This window comes from Ahaetulla prasina, chromosome 1, assembly GCF_028640845.1.
Source record: "Ahaetulla prasina isolate Xishuangbanna chromosome 1, ASM2864084v1, whole genome shotgun sequence".
Classification (NCBI taxonomy): domain Eukaryota; kingdom Metazoa; phylum Chordata; class Lepidosauria; order Squamata; family Colubridae; genus Ahaetulla; species Ahaetulla prasina.
Window position 1 is genome coordinate 361,335,647 of NC_080539.1, and position 23,121 is coordinate 361,358,767.

Consider the following 23,121-nt stretch of genomic DNA (forward strand, 5'->3'; position numbering starts at 1 on the left):
TTATTTGTACCCAAAGAAACAAACAATATATCTAGCCTGCATTCCTTTCAATAAATAGTTCTCCTTCATACTTCTTTGTAAAGCTCACATTGCCTTCAGAGCCAAAAATAGAAGCTAAATCAATACGGTTTTTAGCAATTTTATTTTTTGATGCTCTTAATGATACCCGTGATTTTTTTTTATTGTTATTTTTTGTATTGAGTGATTTTTGATGGGGGGAGAGAGGTTGGGACTTTTAACTTTGTAAGCCATCCAGAGATATAGCAGTCAGATAGACAGCAAGAATAATAATAAAATAATAAAATAAATAATAGATAAAGTAAAAATAAAAATAAAAACAATAAAATAAATAAAATAAAAAATAAAATAAAAACAAAAAATAAAACACGATAAAATAAAAATAATAAACAAAATAACAAAATAATATAATAATATAATAAAACAAATAAATGATAAAATAAATAAAATTAAATTAAAAAATGATAAGATAAATAAGATAAAATAAAATAATGCAATTGGATTCTAGGTCTCCACGAAAGAAGACATCTTCAACATAACATAATCTCAAAAGAAAAACCTTGGTCATCACTTGTAAATGTGATGGTTTGATGCCCAAACCATCAGATTTCTAGACACAATTCACTTCCTGAGTTTCTTTTCCGCTTAATTTTCTGTTCTACCCAACAGATCCTGTGCAGAAGCCGGGATGGTCAAGTTGGTCTCCCTGGAGTCCCTGTTCCCAGACAGCATGTGGCCTCAGCGGCACCCAAACCAGACACCGGACCTGTCTGAAGAACTCTGCACCAGTGCCGGGACAGCTGTCAAAATGCCCTGGGAAATCCTTGGAACGTCGGACCTGCAGATCTGAGCCCTGCCAAGGTTCGTTTTGGCCCTCAACCTACTTTAATTTCTTACTGGGGTCAGGGTGGAGAACATGGGGATCTGGTGGCAATTAAGATATTTCGGCTCATTTCGGACAAAGAATTTAGACAAAGTTTGTCCAAAAGGTGCTTTTTTGAAGACTTTTTAGAACGGGGTCTCCAACCTTGGTCCCTTTAAGACTTGTGGACTTCAACTCCCAGAGTCCCTCAGCCAGCAAAGCTGGCTGAGGAACTCTGGGAGTTGAAGTCCACAAGTCTTAAAGGGACCAAGGTTGGAGACCCCTGTTCTAGACAGCCGCCTCTTGAAAAAAGCATCTTTGGGACAACCATGACCTAGATGACTGAGGATCTCCGCAGACATTTAGACCAAGTTTGTATGGTTGTTTTTTTTTATTGCCAAAATGAAGAAATATTTCATTAAAGACTCTTCCCTCCCCTCCTTTTTATTTCACCCCCTAGACATTTTCTGACCCTCATCCTGTCTCTGAATCCCAATACTTTCTTTTGTGCCCTCTGGTCAGTTTTGACTCCTGGCGACTGCCTGGACAAGTCCCTGGAGTTTTCTTGGCAAGATTTTGCAAGGGGTTTGCCATTGTCTCGTTGCTAAGGCCAAGAGAGAATGACTGGCCCAAGGTCACCCAGCCGGCTTTGGGCCTAGGGCAGGACTAGAATTCACAGACTCCAAGTTTCTAACCTGATGCATTAACCACGACACCAAATTAGCTCTCAAGGTCTGAAATGCCATCTAGATTATTTTTTTCTCTGTGAAGCCGCTGACATTTTTCAAGACAGGAGAACTCGCTCCTTGCCTGGGCAGTGAACACAGCTGTACCACGCCCGGGCCTGGGGTCAAGACATCACCTGCAAGGAATGTTAGCAATGGCCTTGCGGTCTCCAAAGGGCCAGAGAGCTTCTGTTTTTATGGGCAAAGCAATTCCTTTTTAATGAACATCATCCCTACCAAGGTTTTTTGCCAAGTACGTTTTTGGGCAAGTATTAAACATTTTTGTCCAGAAGGTCTGACACTCGATCCTTTGTTCTGATGGGGCTAAGAGGTGAATTTGACCCTAAGTACATACACATCTATCAACTTTGTCTAAATTCTTTGTCAAAAAAAATAGAATAGAATTTTATTGTGTGATTGGACACACAAGGAATTTGTCTTGGTGCATATGCTCTCAGTGTACATAAAAGAAAAATAAAAAATAATGATTCAAAATATCAGCCCGGCACAGTGTTGTTGTGTTTTTTGAGGTTGGTGATGGGAATTCCAGGGATGGCAGCTGACTTGTGATGCCCAATGAGGTGTTCCAAGTGAGAAAAGCATGTGCCACTAACAATAAAAAATTGAACAAATAAAAGTTTTTCCCATTGCTGCCCTGTATGATTTACTACTCAGTCTTTCTTCCTTCTAAACCTCTGGAGGACGAGGGGTTTAATCCTGCCAGTGTGTTTATTTTAGTTTATTAGATTTTTATCTCACTTTTATTACTTTATCAATTTTAATTTGCCCAAGAAAGCAACCATACCTACTACTTCTTTTTTCCTCAACAACAACCCTGTGTGATGGGTTGGGCTAAAAGAGAGTGACTAACCAAAATCCTGCTATATTTCTGTAATGTAGCCAGTACGGAAGTGGATTTGCAGCACAACAACATTGCAAAAAACAGCTGTGTTAATCAAAAATGACGGAGTAGTTATATAGCGGACGCTTTTTAATAAAATGTGGTGCTCAGAAAAGGTGCTACTAGACTGATTTGAGGTGATTTGAGGCCAGTCTCTCTCTCTCTCCGAGACTAATCTACATTATTGGATTAAATGAGGGACACAGTGGCTCAGTGGCTAAGACACTTCATCTGTTCGAATCCCTAGTGCCGCGTAATGGGGTGAGCTCCCGTTACTTGTCCCAGCTTCTGCCAACCTAGCTGTTTGAAAGCACATAAAAAATGCAAGTAGAAAAATAGGGACCACCTTTGGTGGGAAGGTAACAGCGATCCGTGCGCTTTTGGTGTTTAGTCATGCTGGCCACATGACCACAGAAACGTCTTCGGACAGCGCTGGCTCTTCGGCTTTGAAATGGAGATGAGCACTGCCCCCTGGAGTCAGGAACGACTAGCACATATGTGCGAGGGGAACCTTTACCTTTACCTTTAAAGGTAAAAATTAGAAAGAATATTAATTAACCCTGCAGTTCCTAGAGCTAAAATGGTATATGGATCTAATGAATAAAGAAGTATCATTTTGCCAAAATGTATTTATTCCTATTTATTTGCTTCCTCTTCCTAAATTTATTTTAAATGGTTTTTTAAAAATACCTAACGTATCTTACATTCTTCTTACGTGCTGTGTTTTGTGGACTTAAGAGCTCGTCCCTTCCTCTTTTCCTACAGTCGCCGTCATTTTTGCTACTACATTATAATCTTGCTCTTCAGCCTTAAAAAAAGCCTGCCAGAGGGGCATGCAAAAGCCATGATTAAAGTACCTCCTGCTTTTAGACTTATTCAAGAAAACTCCCAACTCAAAAGGAAATGGAATAGGGAGGATAGAAGAAAAAAGAAACAGAGTCGAGCACTCATTCCTCATTACGATTTTGTACTCCTGCTTCTTCTCTACTCAAAAGTTGGTGCTAAATGTTCCTCTCTTTTGCTATTCCAATTTATCTCTCCAATGTATATCTATAAAGGGACAAAACTATATAAATAAAAAAAAATTATATAAATAAACACTTTGGAAAAAGGACAAAGAGGAGCTAACTAAGATGATTAAGGGCCTGGAGACAAAAGCATACGAAGAACAGTTGCAGGAATTGGGTATGGCCAATCTAGAGAAAAGAAGGACTAGGGGTGACATGATATATTCCAGTATTTGAAGGGCTGCCACAAAGAGGAGGGGGGGTGTCAACTTATTTTCCAAAGCACCAGAAGGCAAGACGAGAAACAATGGATGGAAACTAATCAAGTAGAGAAGCAACCTGGAATTAAGGAGAAACTTCCTAATAGTGAGAACAATTAACCAGTGAAACAAGCTTGCCTTTACAAGTTGTAGGTGCTCCATCACTGGAGGCTTTTAAGAAGAGACTGGACAGATACTTGTCTGAAATGGTATAGGGTCTCCTGCTTGAGCAGGGAGCTGGACTAGAAGACCTCCAAGGTCCCTTCCAGCTCTATTCTGATTGATTGAAAAGCGGGTACAACTCTCCAGTGGCATTTAATAACTTGATGGGCAGGCAGACATTCTTTTAGGGAAAAACTCCAGCATTTTCTCTGTTCAAAATATGGGACTGGGGCTTTGGACTGGAGAAGCAGGCCAACTGCTCGTCTCTTTTTGCTTACCTTCTCAGGCGCAAGAATTGCTGTTCTAAAATTGGTTGGAAGAGACGTTGAACTTTTACCTGGTTTAACGCACATGATTTTATTTTATTTTTGCATAAGTTATAGAATAAATTCCTAACAAAAAAAAGAAACCAGAAGAAGTGTTTGTGGTTTGGGAGCAGAGGCTGGAGAGGAAGGAGAAGAAAAAAACTGGATTTTTGTTAACAGTTCCAAAAGAGCTTTGCCAATGCAAGTCAGGGCAGGGTGCCTAAAAGCACCTTAATGTTCATGCTTTAAGAGGCAACTGTTCCTTGTGCCAAGAGATCTGACCTTCCAAAATAATCCTCACCTCCTTCCTTGAGGTTGGGATTAAAATCTGAAGAACATCAGTATAATATGCATTCGCAAAAATTATAATAAACAGGTTTTTTTTAGTGATGGGTACCCATGGACCTCTGTTTTGTTTAAGAGAAGTACACGTATACACAAAAATAGCATGGTATTATACGAAGACACACCTCAACCAAAACTCTTTCATGGGATTACTAAATAAATGGGCACAAAGGTGATTCCCGAGTTTTTTTGTTCACAGATTTTGAAGCATAAACATATGCATGTCTTCACAGGCATACAAGCTACAAGTAGTCCTTAACTTATGACCACAATTGATCCCAAAATGCTCAACTGCTAAGTGAGAAATTTGTTAAGTGAGTTTTGCCCCATTTTATGACTTTTGTTGCCACATTTGTTAAGTGAATCACTGCTGTTGTTAAATTAGTAACCCGGTTGTTAAATGAATCTGGCTTCCCCATTGACTTTGCTTGTCAGAAAGTCGCACAAGGGGATCACATGACCCTGGGACACTGCAACCGTCATAAATGTGAATCAGTTGTCAAGCATCCGAATGTTAATCAGGTGACCATGGGGCTGCTACAATGGTTGTAAGTGTGAAAAATGGTCATATGTCACTTTTTTCATCGCTGTTGTAACTTTGAACGGTCATTAAATGAACTGATGCAAGTGGAGAACTACCTGTATTGATTGGCAATAGAAGAGACATATGCAGCTCAAGGTTGAACCCTAGTTGGGTTGCTTCTTGCTGAGGTTTCATTACCCAACTAGGTAACATCACCACTGCCACCACTGATGATGTTACCTAGTAGGGTAATAAAACGTTTGCAAGAAAACAACCCTGCTCAGAGAGCACCAAAGCTGTTGATTTCCAGAGGCCACAGTCCAAGTAAAAATACGTAGGGCTGATGTCAGCTATGCCAGTTTCAGAAACTCTTAGATAGGTTGTTCCATGAAGGCAAATGCACAATTGATTATTCATGCCAGTGGCTTCTCTCGCCCTCAGAACTCAAATGGAGCCAGTGGAGTGCCTGGAGTCCTTGCTCAAAAACATGCGGCAGTGGCGGGAAGCAAGTGCGGCGTCGAAGTTGTCAAAAAACTAAGCACTCGTATTGTGTGGGGCGTCCCTTGGAGGTGAAGCTATGCGCCAACATACCTTGTCCAGGTAATGAACCACTCTGGCTGTGTTTAACCTTTCTTCAATAGTTATGTGACTCGTATGCGTACTAAAAAGCAGAGACATCACCCTGCCAGCAAAAGTGTGTATAGTCAAGGCTATGGTTTTCCCAGTTGCAATGTATGGCTGTGAAAGTTGGACCATAAGAAAGGCTGAGCGCCAAAGAATTGAGGCCTTTGAACTCTGGTGCTGGAGAAGACTCCTGCGAGTCCCTTGGACTGCAAGGTGATCAAACCAGTCAGTCCTAAAGGAGATCAACTGTGACTGCTCTTTAGAAGGCCAGATCCTGAAGATGAAACTCAAATACTTTGGCCACCTAATGAGGAGGAAGGACTCCCTGGAGAAGAGCCTAATGCTGGGAAAGATTGAGGGCAAAAAAAGAAGGGGATGACAGAGAACAAGGTGGCTGGATGGAGCCACTGAAGCAGTAGGTGTGAGCTTAAATGGACTCCAGAGGATGGTAGAGGACAGGAAGGCCTGGAGGAACATTGTCCATATGGTCGCGATGGATTGGACACGACTTTGCAACTAACAACAACAACAATGCATATTTTTGTGGCCCTCGCTGTCCCTGCCACAAATTCTTAAAGGCAACATTTCTGTTAATCTGCATGTCGAACACTGAATTTAGAATTTGGAGGATGAAGACTGTTGGAAGAAATGTCCATCTGGGTTCAGTTCCAGGTAGGGAGAAAGACACTGGAAACATGGAGACTGCTTGAAAAGATAGTTTAATGGTGGACAGGACCAGTGGTGGGATTCAGCCAGTTCGCACCACTTCGGGAGAACCGGTTGTTAACTTTCTGAGCAGTTTGGCAAACTGGTTATTGGAAGAAATCATTAGGGCAGAGAACCAGTTGTTAAATGATTTTAATCCCACCACTGGACAGGACCACATGGTTTTCAGGTCCTGGGCAAAAAAGGCACATGGGTGAGAGAGAGAGAGAGAGATTTATATCCTCTGTTGGGCTTTGAATCTGAGCTTGTATTCTGATTGGTTGTCAGACTCCCATGGGGCAATGCAGGGGTAACTTTGTAGGTTGTCTTTTGAGTCCCAGACTTAGTTGAGCCTTGCTGGGTGATGCAATCTCCCCAGGTGCCATGTGGTGAGTTCTGTTGCTAGATGGGTGGAGGGCTAATCCTATCTTTGTTGAATCTTGGGTGAGGGCATTTGCTTATGAATAGACCTAGCTATCTCTTTATCTCTTAAGTGCTGACATCTGCTGTGGGCTATTGAAAGTGTGGGGGCTATTAAGAGTGAGTCTGCTTCCTGCCTAAAAAAACCATGTTTCTCCATTTTTCATCCAGGGAGGTATAATATTCTGCCTTTTTAATATTTCCTAGAATATTTCATTCTTCTAGGAGAGGGGTGGGTGCTAACTTCCTACAATACCAAAGGAGGGAAGTGAGCAGTGGTGAAATCCAAATTTTTTTACTACCGGTTCTGTGGGTGTGGTTTGGTGGGCATGGTAGGTGTGGCTTGGTGGGCGTAGCAGGGGAAGGATACTGCAAAATCTCCATTCCCACTCAACTCCTGGGGGAAGGATATTGCAAATTCTCCATTCCCTCCCCACTCTAGGGCCAACCATAGGTGGTATTAGCCGGTTCTCCGAACTACTCAAAATTTCCGCTACCAGTTCTCCAAACTGCTCAAAATTTACACTACTGGTTCTCCAGAACCCTTCAGAACCTGCTGGATTTCACCCCTGGAAGCGAGGACTTTTCTAATAAATCTTAGAAGAGATTAAGAAGTTGCTTAACAACTCATGAGGATACAGGCCCAATTAGCCAGAGGAGTCCTAACAGCAGGGAAGGTTCACGGGTCCCAAATTCAGTTCACCAGAAAGCTGGGAAAAGAGGGCAACTCTTAAAGGCCTTTTTTCCACTCCCCCACCCTTCGGAATTCTCACCTTGATTCCGGGGAATAATTAGCAAGGGGAAATCAGTGTTTATATTTCTGCTCATTGCGAAGGAAGAGATTACAAGCACACAATGGCAAATACACCTTGAAAGGCCTGCCTTGGGGCCAGCAAGCTTAGGTCCTCCTGGCTGCTTAGGATACAAAAGGAGGATCATGGCAATTTCAGATAGCAGCACAAGCTGGGCCTGGATGCTAATGAACTAATCATGATTACACAGCTGAGCTGATTTACAGCTTTCAGGGAAGCATAGCCTGTACGCAAAAGAAAAGCAATTTGGGAAGAGTTTTTCCTCCCTGAACGGTTTTTCCTCCCTGAACAGTTTTTCCCCCCTCAACGGGAGGAAAAAAATACAAAAAATACGAGTTAGGCATGATAGGCAGCTTTCAGCTTTGGCTGAAGAAAGGTACCCCAGCCAGTGGTGGGTTTCAAGTTTTTTTACTACCGGTTCTGTGGGCCTGGCTTGGTGCTCGTGGCAGGGGAAGGATACTGTAAAATCTCCATTCCCACTCCAATCCAGGGGAAGGTAATTGCAAAATCCCCATTTCCTCCTGATCAGCTGGGACCTGGGAGGCAGAGAATAGATGGGGGCAGGGCCAGTCAGAATTTTTACTACCAGTTGTCCGAACTACTCAAAATGTACCCTACCAGTTGTCCAGAACTGGTCAGAACCTGCTGAAACCCACCTCTGGGTCCCAGCATTCTCTATTTTGCAGCATTTGCTAACTCACTGCTCACTCCAGGAGCTCGAATCTGATAGGGACTCAAGGGTGACTCAGCTTTCCATCCTTCCGAGATGGATAAAATGAGGAGCCAGATTGTTCGGGGCAATAATGTTGACTCTGTAAAACTGCTTAGAGAGGGCTGTAAAAGCACTGTGAAGTGGTATATAAACCTAAGTTCTTTTGCCTTTGCTATCATCCATACTTTTTGGAAGCCCCTCCCTCAAAATTGCTTGCATCTCTTGTAAAAACATAGCAGACCTCAATTCCACTAATATAGCAGAACCCCTAACCATAATCTTTGAAAAAGCTTTCACGACCAGTTCTCTTCCCAAACTTTGGTCACTAGCCATGGTCATCCCTGTCTTCAAAAAAGGAGACCCCAGCCTAGTTGAAAATTACAGTCCAATCTGTCTATGCTGCGTCACCTGCAAAGTAATGGAATCCATTACCCTCCACCTAGAAACAAACAACCTACTCTCTAATAAACAATTTGGTTTCAGGAAAAAATTATCATGTAACTTACAACTTCTTCACTGCAAAAACGTATGGACTACAAATCTTGATCAGGGCAAAGCAATAGATGCAATCTACATAGACTTCTGCAAAGCTTTTGCCTCAGTAGTAAATGATAAACTTCTCCTGAAACTAAAATCCTATGGCATTTCAGGACCCCTCCACAATTGGATAACAGCTTGCCTGTCAAACAGACAACAAGTGGTCAAAATTGGCAATGCTCTGTCAGATCCTGTTCCTGTCAAGTGGCGTTCCCCAAGGCAGCGTTCTTGGACCAACACTCTTCATATTATACATTAATGATCTCTGTGACCATATTACAAGTAATTGTGTTCTTTTTGCTGATGATGTCAAACTATTTAACACCACCAACAATACAACTATCCTTCAAAAAGACCTTGACTTTGTATCTGAATGATCTAAAACTTGGCAACTCCAAATCTCAACCAGCAGATGCTCAGTCTTACATATTGGAAAAAAGAACCTAAACACTAAGTACAACTTGATGGACATTACCTTACAGATGACCCCCATCCTGTTAAAGACCTTGGAGTTTTCATATCAAATGATTTAAGTGCCAAAGCCCACTGTAACTACATCGCAAAAAAGGCTTTAAGAGTTGTAAACCTAATCTTGCGTAGCTTTTTTTCCAAAAACACTACACTACTAACCAGAGCATATAAAACATTTGCTAGACCAATTCTTGAATACAGCTCGACTGTCTGGAACCCATACCACATTTCTGACATCAATACAATTGAGCATATCCAGAAATATTTTACAAGAAGAGTTCTCCACTCCTCTGAATACAACAAAATACTTATGCACCAGACTTGAATTCCTGGGTTTAGAAAATTTAGAACTACTCCGCCTTTGATATGACCTGTGTTTAACTGATAGAATTGTCTATTACAATGTCCTTCATGTCTAAGACTACTTCAGCTTCAATTGCAACAATACACGAGCACACAATAGATTTAAGCTTAATGTTAACCGCTCCAATCTTGATTGCAGAAAATATGACTTCAGTAACAGAGTTGTTAATGCTTGGAATAAACTACCTGACTCTGTGGTCTCTTCCCAAAATCCCCAAAGCTTCAACCAAAAACTGTCTACTATTGACCTCACCCCATTTCCAAGAGGTCTGTAAGGGGTGTGCATAAGAGCACAAACGTGCCTACCGTTCCTGTCCTATTTTTTCCTTTCGTTATATCCAATTAATATAGTTATTACATACTCATACTTATATATATGGTTATATATTGTATAGTTATTACATGCTTATGCTTATACATACTGTGTAACAAATAAAAATAAATAAAAAATAAATAAAAAATTCCTTATAAATCCTTGTTGGAAGAAATATCCATCTGATTCAGTTCCAAGCTTGGTGAAAGACACTGGAAATATGGAGGCTGATTGGAAAGATGGTTTAATGAAGAAGCAGAACCACATGGGTGGTTGAAAGTGGTGGGGGGTATTTATACCTTCTCTTGGGCTTTGCACTTCAACTTCCTGTTTCTGTGCAAGAACGTGTATTCTATTGGCTGTTGTCAGACTCTCATGGGTCCATGTGCAAATCCTAGGAGTTTGTCTGAGCTAAGCTTGGTTGAAATTTGATAGATGCAATGAAGGGGCTTGTTGGGCAATTCCTATTGTGTCTGAGGGCTAATCCTACCTTTATTCAGACCTTGCTGCAGGGAATTTTTGCCTATGAATAGAGCTACCTAGATCTCAATAAGCTCTTTATCTCTTAAGTGCTGACATCTGCTGAGGGCTATTAAGAAAGGTAGGTAGGCTGCTTTCCAAGAGCACGTTTCTTCATTTCTCATCCAGGGAAATATAATATTCTGCTTTTTTTAATATTTCTCAAAATATTTCATGGTTCTAGGAGATGGATGGGTGCTAACTTTTTACATTCTGTCTTCCTAGCTTGCCAGCTTAACTGTGCCATCGGCATTCCCAACAAGGACTGCGCTGCCTGCATCTGTCCCAACTACACACTCTTGGGCACTGTACGGAGAGCCGATGGGATGCCCCTTGCCGATGCCCAGATATCCTTTGCGGGCCAGCCTCTCGCCCCCTTGGCCCAAAGTGATCGTTGGGGTCAGTTCGCCATCCATGGCATCTGTGTTGGCAATAGCACCAACGTCAGTGCTAAGCTTGAGCGCTTTGCACCAGGTAGTGCCTCAGCTGTTGTCAATGGCTCTGGGACCTCTTTGGTGGAGATCATACTCCACAGACTGGGTAAGTGCAATATGGAGCCAGGCTGGGTGGGTGGGAAAATTGTGGTCATAAGTCGAGGACTCCCAGTCCCTGATCTGCAGGCTGATGGAAGCCTCTCCCAATAATATATGGGAAGATTGCTTTACTGTGCAGCTTCCACCCACCCTATAGATTAGAATAGAATAGAATAACAGAGTTGGAAGGGACCTTGTGTTGTGACCCAGGCCCAAGTAGGTAATAGGAAACTCAGTCAGTGTAAAAACAAAAAAAGTTTATTAGAACAGCTGAGAATTAATTCATTCTCAGCATAGTCCAACTAAACCAAAGCAAATTCCTCCCAACACAAATTCCTCAGTCCTATCACCAGCCTTGGTCCAATTAGGCAAACTGCCAAAGGCCTTTCGTGGCAAAAGTTCAGAAGACACCAATAAGAAACAAATTCAACAAGACAAAGCTTGTTGTCTTCCGGCAAAGAGCCCAAACGCCATTGCTGGTCTGTTTTAAGCCTTATGGGAGGGGCCAATCATCTCTTGGCCCTACTCCTGAGTCGTCCTCTTTGCTTCAGCTGCTCTTGCCTTCTGGCAGCTCTTCTCATGCGTGCATTAGGAACAGGCTCCTCCTGTTCCTCTGCCTCACTACTATCAGTCTCTCGAAGCTCTGGAGTCCGCACCACACTCCCTGATGGCCCTGGCCCCACTTCTGCCTCTGACGCAGAGTCCTCATCTGGGCCTTCCCCAGCCTCCAGGACTGGCCCATGTTCTTCCTCAGCCTCATCACTGTCTGACTCCATTGCCAGCTCTGCAGGCTGCTGGCGGACCACAACATCTTGGAGGTTCTGCTTAGGCAGGAAACCCTATACCAGTGATGGCAAACCTTTTCGGCACCAAGTGCCAAAAGGGGAACACTTTGCGCATTGGCACGCACCAATCAGCTGGCTAGTGCACATGCTTATGTTGGAAAATGGAAGACCAGCTCTTCTGGTTTCTGGCACTGACGCAAGCACAAAGGCCAGCTGATCGTCACGTGCGCATGCATGCCAGGAACACGGAAGAGGAACAGGCACCACTGTGCATGCCCAGGCAACATGGCTCCATGTGCCACTTCAGGCACGTGTGCCATAGGTTCGCCATCACGGCCCTATACCATTTCAGACAAATGGTTATCCAATCTCTTCTTAAAATCTTCCAGTGTTGGAGAATTCACAATTGCATTTACAATTTATATTAATTGGTTCCAGATTTTGATAAAGGGCTAAATCAGTGATGAAATGTAACATTTGTTACTACTGGTTCTGTGGGTGTGGCTGGGGAGGTTAATCTGACTGGGTGGGTGCAGCCAACTTTTTTTTTTTACTTTTAAAAGTATTTTTCTTACAACCTCTTCGTCCAAAGAGGTTATAAAAAAAATGCTTTTAAAAGGCTCCTCTGGCGATCCCAGCTGAGTTGCCTGATCGTCAGAGGCTTTTCTTTTAAAAGCATTTTTTTTTTGCCTTTAAAAGAAAAAAAGCCCCTGATGATCAGGCAACTCAGCTGGGATGGACAGAGGAACCTTTTAAAAGCATTTTTTTACAACTTCTTTGTCTGAAGAAGTAAAAGTAAAAAAGTAAAGTAAAAAGAAACCTCTGATGATCGCGCAGCTCAGCTAGGCATGTGGAGAGGCAGGGATTTTTGCTACCGCTTCTCCAAACCACCACCGCCATTGCTACCGGATCAGGTGATCTGGTCCGAACTGGGAGCATTTCACCCCTGGGCTAAACCTATGGGTCTAATTAATGATTATTTATTTGAATTATTTTTATCTTATCTGTTATGATTTATAAATAATTCAAGGCAGCAAACATACCTAATACTCCTTCCTCCTCTTATTTTCCCCATAACAACAACCCTGGGGGTCAGGCTGGGCTGAGAGAACGCGACTGGCCCAAAGTCACTCAGTTGTTTTTTCGTGTCTAAGGCAGGACTAGAACTCACAGTCTCCTGGGTCCCAGGCCAGCATCTTCTTAACCACTAATATTCTCTGAATACAAAAAATCAAGACACCACAATCTGGCAGAAAGCTGGAATAGAGACAATAGAGGCAGCACTGGAACCAGAGGTGGGTTTCAGCAGGTTCTGACCAGTTCTGGACAACTGGTAGCGGACATTTTGAGTAGTTCGGAGAACCGGTAGTAAAAATTCTGACTGCCCCCCCCCCATCTATTTGCTGCCTCCCAAGTCCCAGCTGATCGGGAGGAAATGGAGATTTTACAGTATCCTTCCCCTGCCACGCCCACCAAGCCACGTCACGCCCACCAAGCCACGCCTACAGAACCAGTAGTAAAAATTTTTGAAACCCACCACTGACTGGAACTGGTACTGAAGGCAGCAGAGTTTATGTTCAGAGTTGGGTAGAAGGCATTTCAGTTGAACCCTGGGTCAAAGACACTGAACCCGGCTACTGAATTAACCCATTTTTTCAATAGATTGGCCAGTGAGGCAAGCCTAAAAGCCAGCGGAGTTTGTACTTCCTGACCTTGTGAAACAGTATATCGTGTGACCGCATCTGCTAGATGTAAACTTTGTTGTGTAACGCTTCCTTGAAAGTCATAAAAACTGACAAATTACACATGGTTCAATTCTGGAATTAATGTTGGAAATGTCCCATCTAAATTGGAAGTCAGCTAGCCAATTTGGAGGCATAGCAAACCCATAAAACACTGAAGGATGATGAAGGGAAAACTCATCATCCATAAATCGTCTGTTTTGGTGAGACAAATGTACTTTTGTCAGATTAATATTTTTGTTTGTCCTTTCCCTTCCCGCTTTCATTCCCTTCTGTCTTCCCTTCCCTTCCTTCCTTCCTTCCTTCCTTTCCTTCCTTCCTTCCTTCCTTCCTTTCTTTCCTTCCTTCCTTCCTTCCTTCCCTTCCTTCCTTCCTTTCCTTCCTTCCTTTCCTTCCTTCCTTCCTTCCTTTCTTCCTTCCTTTCCTTCCTTCCTTCCTTCCTTCCTTTCCTTCCTTCCTTCCTTCCTTCCTTTCCCTTCCCTTCCCTTCCCTCCCATTCCTTTCCTTTCCTTTCCCATCCATGGCAGAACAACTTTACATGGTGACCAGCCCTGAATCAAAAGTGAGGATGGTTGGAGAAAAAGTGAGGTTGTGCTGCAGTGCTCAAGGCACCCCTGAACCTCAAAAATATTACTGGTGAGTCATGCTGAAGGCATTAAGGAAAAACTCATAGTGGAACCTGAACCAATGTCTGACTCATTCTCTGGGAATAACCGGTTTCCCCAAAAATAAACCCTAGCATGATTTTTCAGGATGCTCGTAATATTATCCCAAAAATAAGCCCCAGTTAAGATCGTCAGTAGAGGGAGGCATTTAGTGCTGTATTTCCCGCAAAATAAGATCTAACTGGAAAATCAGCCATAATGCGTCTTTTGGAGCAAAAATTAATATAAGACCTGGTCTTATTTTGGGGAAAACACGGGTAAAAAGTGATGAAGGGAACAAAACAAAAGGAGTCCTCAACCACTTTCTCTTGCTACTATCATTTTTGCTGTACAGTCCTGTCTTTGTGAAAGGAAGTTGCAACCACAACCTTGGAACTTGCATTACTTGCTCTTGTTTTTAAACAGGAACTTCTTGTGTATTATCCAGCAATAATCCCAACAGACATCCCTGTATGATAAGTCAATGCTGTGCACCATTTTGCAGATGAGAAGGCTGAGGGCTGATGCTGGCAGACAGGAAAAACTGGATCCCTGACAAGGTGGAAGCAAAGTTAAGAGTTTTCTGCATCTCTTTGCTGCCATCTGGTGATCAGCTGTTTTTCTGCAGCCCAGATTTCAGGCTGAGGAAGATTGGCAGGTCTAACGTTTCATGCAAAATTCAAATTTATTTCTTTTTCAAATTTAAACTTGCCATTCTTAATTGAGACTCTCAGATGTTTAAGAGCATCGGATTAGAAAACAAGCAAATAGAGTAAGATCAGGTCAATTAAACATAACTCCAAAACGAACTATTAAAAATTAATGTCAGTCTAGCCTGGCACCTGTCACTCACCTGAGACCCTCTAGTTCAGGGGTTTCCAAACTTGGCAACTTTAAGACTTGTGGACTTCAACTCCCAGAGTTCCTCAGCCAACTTTAATACTATCTTTGCTGGCTGAGGAATTCTGGGAGTTGAAGTCCACAAGTCTTAAAGTTGCCAAGTTTGGAGACCCCTGCTCTAGTCTAAAACAACTTTTCAGTACATGCCAGAAGACATTTGTGGAAACTTGGGACACCCTGATCAATCATTACCTTTGTTGTCTCTGGCGTCAGCCACTTTTGAGTCCAATAAAGTCTGCCAGTAAGAACTGGCCTTTATTTCTCCAAAACCCAGCTAAGTTTTATAGGGCCAAATACATTAAACTATTCCATATAAACTTCTTTGAAAAACAAGGCCATAAAAAGTTGCGATTATACAATTGAGGAACATAGATCAAAGCCTTTTTGAAAATGTCACTGAAATATCCCATGTAAAAAATAAAGGAACTCTTCATGTGTGTGTTTGTGGATACAAGCAGACCAGAAGTGGGTTTCAGCAGGTTCTGACCAGTTCGGGAGAACCGGTAGCGGAAATTTTGAGTCATTCAGAGAACCAGTAAATACCACCTCTGATTGGCCCTGTCCCCATCTATTCTCTGCCTCCAGAGCTGCAGCTGATCGGGAGGAAATGGGGATTTTGCAGTAACCTTCCCCTAGAGTGAGGAGGAAATGGAGATTTTACAGTATCCTTCCCCTGCCATGCCCACCAAACCACGCCCACAGAACCATAGTAAAATTTTTTGAATCCCACCACTGGGCCACTGGGCATCCCACCACTGAAGTAGACACATACACATACACATAAACACACACACACACACAGGATTGCAGAACATTCCAAGTTGTAGGTTGAACTGAGGTAAAAGCAATTTCGAAGCCAGGATAACAAAAGAGAGAAACACCAGGTTCTTTGGCTCCCTTCCCTTTCTGTTCAACCTGCTCTGCCTTATTGCCATATACCACCACTTCAGCAAGCTTTCTGAATTGAATGATGACTCTTTTTTTTTTTTAATCAAAACGAATGGCAGGGTAAGCTAAAGGTGAGGATGATGGGTGGAAATGAGGCTTTATCTAGATATATTTTTTTAGTCTGGAGAACATTAGAGTCCAAGGACCATTTTGGACTTGGGAAGTGAAAAACATCCCGGAGAGCAGCGAATGACACAAGCAGCTTTCACTGCCAAGAATATACATATTCATATAGTCAGTAGGAGCAGAGCTTTTTTTCTATTAGAGTTTACCAATGCAAAGATAAAAGGCTAATACAAATTAAGAAAATTGTAAAAAGTGAAGAAAAAGAAGTGCAAATATATAGAAAATATATATATAAAATACGACTGCCCACGCCCTCTAGACAAGTATAAACTTTAGAAACTTAAAAACCCTCTCTAATATTTCAATAAGGACTCTTCTTCCCATATCACCCTTTATAATAAAAAAATCAAATTATAAAAACTCATAAAGATGCTTTTTTCAAAAGGCAACTGGACTTGGTTTTTCCTTGAAGACATTTCATTTCACATCCAAGAAGCTTCTTCAGTTCTGACTTCAGTGAAACTGAAGAAGCTTCTTGGATGAGAAGCAAAATGTCTTCAAGGAAAAACGAAGTCTACTTGCTTTTTGAAAAAGCACTTTGGGGACAACCATGATCGGGATGGTTGAGAATCTCCATAGACATAAAAACCCATAATTCAGCCCTAATTTGCAAATGTCTATTAAGACTTACCAGAAATAATAACATACTGCATTTTAAACTTAAATCTAATATTATCAGTTTCTCCAAAAAAAAAGGAAAAATTGCTTAAGTAGGAACTCGATTGTGGCAATCCTTACATTTATTTGCCTCATCCTAAAATCTCAGTAGGAGACACAGTGGCTCAGTGGCTAAGACGCTGAGCTTGTCGATCGAAAGGTCGGCAGTTCAGCGGTTCGAATCCCTAGTGCTGCATAACGGGGTGAGCTGCCGTTACTTGTCCCAGCTTCTGCCAACCTAGCAGTTCGAAAGCACGTAAAAATTTTAAATGTATTTTAATTATAGTTCTTAAATTTTAAAGGGTTTTATGTCGGTTTTGACCGTTTTAGTAAATTGGCCAATTAATATATTCGTTTTAAATGTTTTTAAATTTGTTATTTATATTATGTGTACTATTGTGGTTTTTAATATGGCTGTAAACCACCCTGAGTCCTTCGGGAGAAGGGCGGTATAGAAACTGGATTATAAATAAAATAAATAAATAAAAAATGCAAGTAGAAAAATAGGAACCACCTTTGGTGGGAAGGTAACAGCGTTCCGTGGGCCTTTGGCATTTAGTCATGCCAGTCACAGGACCACATAGACATCTTCAGACAGTGCTGGCTCTTCGGTTTTGAAATGGAGATGAGCACTGCCCCCTAGAGTCGGCAACGACTAGCACGTATGTGCGAGGGGAACCTTTTCCTTTAAAATCTCAGTGTGTCGTGCACAAAACAGTGAGAAAAGTTATGGTTTAAGGAAAACTGACTTTTGAAGGTTTGGGGAATGGAAACAGTGAATGGAACTGACCAAGGAAGAAAGTAATTGCTGCCAATTCAAATATAAGTGGTGTTTTTTCTTTCTTTCTGCCTCTCTCCATCCCCTTCTTCTGTTTCTCTAGGTATCACAATGGAACGCTTCTGGACTGGAAAACATACAATTACAGCAGGAGCTTAGTGTTACGTGATTTGAGAACTCACCAAGCTGGCTTATACCACTGCAAAGCCAGCAATGACCACAGTTCAATCAAATCCTCTGCTGCCCATTTGACAGTAATAAGTAAGTAGCTGCTTTTTTTGTGACAGGGCCTTCTGGAAAGATCTGCTTTCGGGATAATGTGGTTTGTTTGAGCTTGGCTCAGTACTGGGTGAACATAGTCATTGTGGTATAATATGAATCATAATGCGTGCCTTATTTATTTTGATTCCTAAAGTTGCCCACCCACCTGCAACTATGGCCAGCTTATAAAGAAAACTCATAATAATTTTTGTGTGTTTGTGCCTTTGAATTCAGGGTTGAATTTTATAGGATTCCCATAAGTCTTCAGATTGAAATCTTTCTCGGTGCTGGGGGTAATATGCAGTATTATATGAAGAATGATTGCAGGAACTGGGTATGTCTAGTTTAATGGAAAGAAGGACTAGGGGAGACATGATAGCAGTGTTCCAATATCTCAGGGATTGCCACAAAGAAGAGAGAGTCAAACTATTCTCCAAAGCACCTGAGGGTAGAACAAGAAGCAATGGGTGGAAACTAATCAAGGAGAGAAGCAACCTAGAACTAAGGAGAAATTTCCTGACAGTTAGAACAATTAATCAGTGGAACAACTTGCCTCCAGAAGTTGTGAATGCTCCAACACTGGAAGTTTTTAAGAAGATGTTGGATAACCATTTGTCTGAAGTGGTGTAGGGTTTCCTGCCTAAGCAGGGGGTTGGACTAGAAGACCTCCAAGGTCCCTTCCAATTCTGTTATTCTGTTCTATTCTATTCAATTACCTTCTCAGGAACAAAAGATGGACTGAGAAGCCTCTCTTCTTTGCCACCTACCTCTTTGTGATATCGCAGCAGCCCCCTTTTGCCTGTTATTCATATCTTCTGCTAAATGCCATGAATCTAGTATATCTGGGTCTTAGCAGGACACCTAATCTCATCCTCTCTTCTTTTTCTACTTTCAGGTCCAGATGTTCCAGCATGTGCAACCCGGCCAGAGGAATACCTCATAAAACTCCCTGATGATTGTTTTCAAGAGGCAACAGGTTCCCACTTTTACAATGTTGGTCATTGCCCCAGTACTCCCTGTGCTGGAAACTCTTCAGATGGGCTGCGGTGCCAAGATGCAACAACTCAGCATTGTTGTGGGACACAACGCATGGAAATGAGAGAGATCCATTGCACTGGTTACATCCTTCCCGTCAAAGTGGTGGCAGAGTGTGGTTGTACCACCTGTACTCGGCCTAAAGTCCTAGTTCGGGGCAAAGCATCAGCCGCTGATGATGGCGAACCTCTCCGCTTTGGTGAGATCTATCTGGGTGCCGAGAAAATTGGCTTCACAGGGTATAAAGGCACATTCACCATAGAGGTGCCCCCCGACACAGAGAGACTTGTGGTCAGGTTTGTGGATCGGCTGCAGAAATTTGTAGACACGGTCAAGGTTTTCCCACTTGACCAACGTGGCGGGGCTGTTTATCAAGAAGTCAAACTGATGAGGAAGAAGAAGCCCGTTGACCTGGCATCAATGGAATCTAATACTATTCCATTGGGAGAAGTATCTGAAGAAAATCCCATTGGGGAGATAGTCATCCCACCTGGATCTTTCTTCAGATCTGATGGGCAGGTCTACAATGGGACCGTCAAGGCAAGCATTACTTTTGTGGACCCACGGGACATTGGTACAGTGAGCACTGCCTCCAGTGATCTGAATTTCATCAATGCCGAAGGAGATCTCTTCCCTCTCAGGACGTATGGCATGTTCTCAATGGATTTCTGGGAAGAAGAAACACACCGGGGCTTAGAAATCGGCCGGGTGGAGATAAAGATGGACACCGACCTCATCAAAACTCCGGAACACACAGAGAAAATGAAACTCTGGTCCCTCAATCCTATAACAGGCCTGTGGGAAGAAGAAGCATCTCTCAAGCTGGCCAAGAAGAAACGCAAGAAACGGGAAGAGAGAAATTTCTTGATTGGTAACTTGGAAGTCCGGGAAAGGCGCCTATTCAATCTGGACGTTGCAGAAAGCCGTCGCTGCTTCGTCAAAGTCAGAACATACATCAATGAAAAGTTCTACCCTAGTGAGCAGCTGGAGGGAGTGGTTGTGACTCTCATCAATCTTGAGCCCAGACCTGGTTATCCTTCTAACCCTCAGGCCTGGGGTCGATTTGACAGTGTGGTGACAGGTCCCAACGGTGCATGTTTACCTGCTTTCTGCGACAGCGAGAGGGCCGATGCCTACACAGCCTATGTCACAGCAACCATGGGAGGAGAGGAGCTGGAGGCTGTTCCTTCAAGCCCAAGGCTCAACCCTCGAGCTATAGGTGTTTCTCAGCCTTACCTCAACAAGCTTGACTACCAGAGAACCGACCATGAGGACCCTGCCCTAAAGAAGACAGCTTTCAGGATCAATCTTGCCAAACCCAACCAGAACAATATCGATGAGACCAATGGGCCCATTTATGCCTATCGAAATCTAAAGGACTGTGATGAGGCTCCTGTCACAGCCAACCACTTCCGATTTTACCGAGTGGAGGTGGACAAGTATGAATATAATGTTGTGCCTTTTAAAGAGACTGACCTGACCACTTGGACGGGAGACTACCTCTCCTGGTGGCCGAACCCTCAAGAATTCCGGGCCTGCTACATCAAAGTGAAGATTAATGGGCCATACGAATACATGGTGAGGTCACGGAATGTGGGTGGCAGTCATCCAATGACTCGGGGACAACTGTATGGCCTAAGAGATTCCCGTAGCATCCAGGACAGTGAGATACATAACAGCTCCGCAGCCTGCGTTGAATTCAAATGCAGCGGGATGTTGTTTGACCAAGGAATGGTGGACAGGACTATAGTATCTGTCATCCCACAAGGAAGCTGCCACCGTACAGCTATCAATAGCTACTTGAGGGAGTATCTAAGCCGTCACCCGCCTCTATTGGAAAATAATGACGCTATGGCTTTCACCATGTTGGCGCCAGTGGATCCCTTGGGGCACAACTATGGCATCTATACCGTGACTGACCAGAACCCACACCTCGCCAAGGAGATTGCAATTGGGCGCTGCTTTGCTGGTGCCTCAGATGGCTTTTCGCGTGAGATGAAGTCCGATCAGGGCACAGCTCTGACTTTTACCTGTTATGAAAAGCCAGTCGGGACAAAGAGCTTTTTCCAACGCCTCCTTGAATCCCCATCCCAGACGCTGACCGAGATGCGTCGGGAGATGAGTGCCAACGAACAACGCCGGGGCCCTTCTCAAGTGGTGGCTTACCCAACTGGATTACGGACCGTGTTTTCGACACAGCGCCGTCCCAGCCGCCGAAGAAGGGTGGGTACTTCTCCGATCCAACAGTGAGCAGCATGAAGAAACATCTGTTACTCTTTGTGATCCAACCGCAGTCTGCAGCTCCTCAGGATGGGTATCTCAGTGGGCGAGACTCACTGCAGCAGGTTTTATTCTCACGACCTTCAGAATTCATCTTAAAATGTACCACATCATAAAGTACATTCTGCCAACCTCCATAATCCAATGTGGTAAATCTCCCTTCCAGGTCCCAATTGTAGACCTGTGGGTCCTGAGACTTCTACACTACTACTATACTACCTGCAGGAGCATTCGTAGAGGGTCAAAGTCAAGATGGCTCCCACCCCTATGCAATTAAAGCCATGCCCCTTTTATTCATATTGTAAAAAGGGTGGAGTTTCAACTGGACAGTCCCACTCACCATCCCGGGTGACCTCTATGCTATTGTACTCTATATTTGTCTCAGGAAAATGGTTTCTCATATAACATTCCTTTTCTGCTCTGCTCACCATTTTTCCTGGATTACAATTTAGCTGCAGCCTGATTCAGAACCGAAGTACTCTTTTGTTTCTACTATTGGCTCATTTCTTTGCCTTCTTTTGCATCACTGCTCAACGGACATCCCTAGAGATTTAACACACACGGAGCATCTCTTGCCTTTGCAGTTTAACAATCTTCCTGTCAGTCCCATGTCACCAACACAAAGCAGCAGTGAAACACTCTACAAGCAGTCCCTAGTTTATGACTGTCTGCTTAGCGATTGTTTGAAGTTGCAATAGCAACAGCAATAGCATTTAGACTTATATACGGCTTCACAATGTTTTACAGCAGGGGTGAAATGCTCCCGGTTCGCACCAGATCGGCCGATCCGGTAGCAATGGCAGCAGGTGGTTCAGAGAACCGGTAGCAAAAATCCCTGCCCTCCCCCACGCCCAGCTGAGCCACGCGATCGTCAGAGCCTTTTTTTTTTACTTTTAAAGGCATTTTTTTAACAACCTCTTTGGCTGAAGAGGCTGTAAAAAAATGATTTTAAAGGGTTAAAACAAGGCTCTGACGATCCCAGCTGAGGTGCCTGATCGTCAGACGCTTTTTTTTTTACTTTTAAAAGCATTTTTTTAACAACCTCTTTGGCTGAAGAGGTTGTAAAAAAATGATTTTAAAGGGTTAAAACAAGGCTCTGACGATCCCAGCTGAGGTGCCTGATCGTCAGACGCTTTTTTTTTAACTTTTAAAAGCATTTTTTAAAAGGTAAAAAAGCTGAAACCTGCTAGGCAAAAAATGGGGGGATGGGGAGTTCATTTGAGAGACAGAAAGAAAGAAAGAAAAGAAAGAAGGAAGGAAGGAAGGAGGGAGGGAGAAAGGGAGGGAGGAAAAAGGAGGGGAAGGAAGGATTACAAACCTGGCACTAGACGCAGCTTCAGAGGATAATCCAGGACTGGAAGGGACCTGGAGGTCATCTAGTCCAACCCTGCTCCAGCAGGACATTGTTAGTGAGTTTCTATCTTTTGATCCCCCAGTCATATAGCCATGCCCACCCAGTCACATGACCCCTCCACCAAGCCACACCCACCAAGCCATGCCCACAGAACCGGTAGGAAAGAAATTTAGATTTCACCACTGCTTTACAGCCCTCTCTAAGCGGTTTACAGAGTCAGCGTACGAACACCACGCCACCACGATGGACCCTGAAAAGGGGAATTAAGACCCAGATTCAAAATTCTAACATCCAGGGCACCCACCACAATTATGTGGCCGCATTTTGGGCCCTTTGCAACTGGCTGGCATTTATGGCCATTTGCAGCGTTCTGTGGTCACATGACCATAATTTACATCCCCACCCCAGGAAACTAGAATTTACTTCCAGGATCCTGCAAACACTCCAATGGGTTCGTTTACAAACCATGGCATTTTCCCGTTATTAAACTCAAA

The 23,121-nt window shown here is 43.1% G+C and overlaps 1 protein-coding gene across 1 annotated transcript in view; it reads left to right on the top strand.

Moving 5' to 3' along the window:
- CILP2 (cartilage intermediate layer protein 2) overlaps positions 1–22,292 on the top strand; it is a 38,413-nt gene extending 16,121 nt beyond the window's left edge. Inside the window, exons 4-9 of the mRNA XM_058163336.1 lie at positions 688–879; positions 5,550–5,708; positions 10,810–11,124; positions 14,172–14,280; positions 17,801–17,958; positions 18,854–22,292. Of these exons, the coding sequence (XP_058019319.1) occupies positions 688–879; positions 5,550–5,708; positions 10,810–11,124; positions 14,172–14,280; positions 17,801–17,958; positions 18,854–21,243 (3,323 nt within the window). The 3' untranslated portion in view covers positions 21,244–22,292. The remainder of the gene's footprint in view (positions 1–687; positions 880–5,549; positions 5,709–10,809; positions 11,125–14,171; positions 14,281–17,800; positions 17,959–18,853) is intronic.
- Positions 22,293–23,121: the final 829 nt, after the last annotated feature.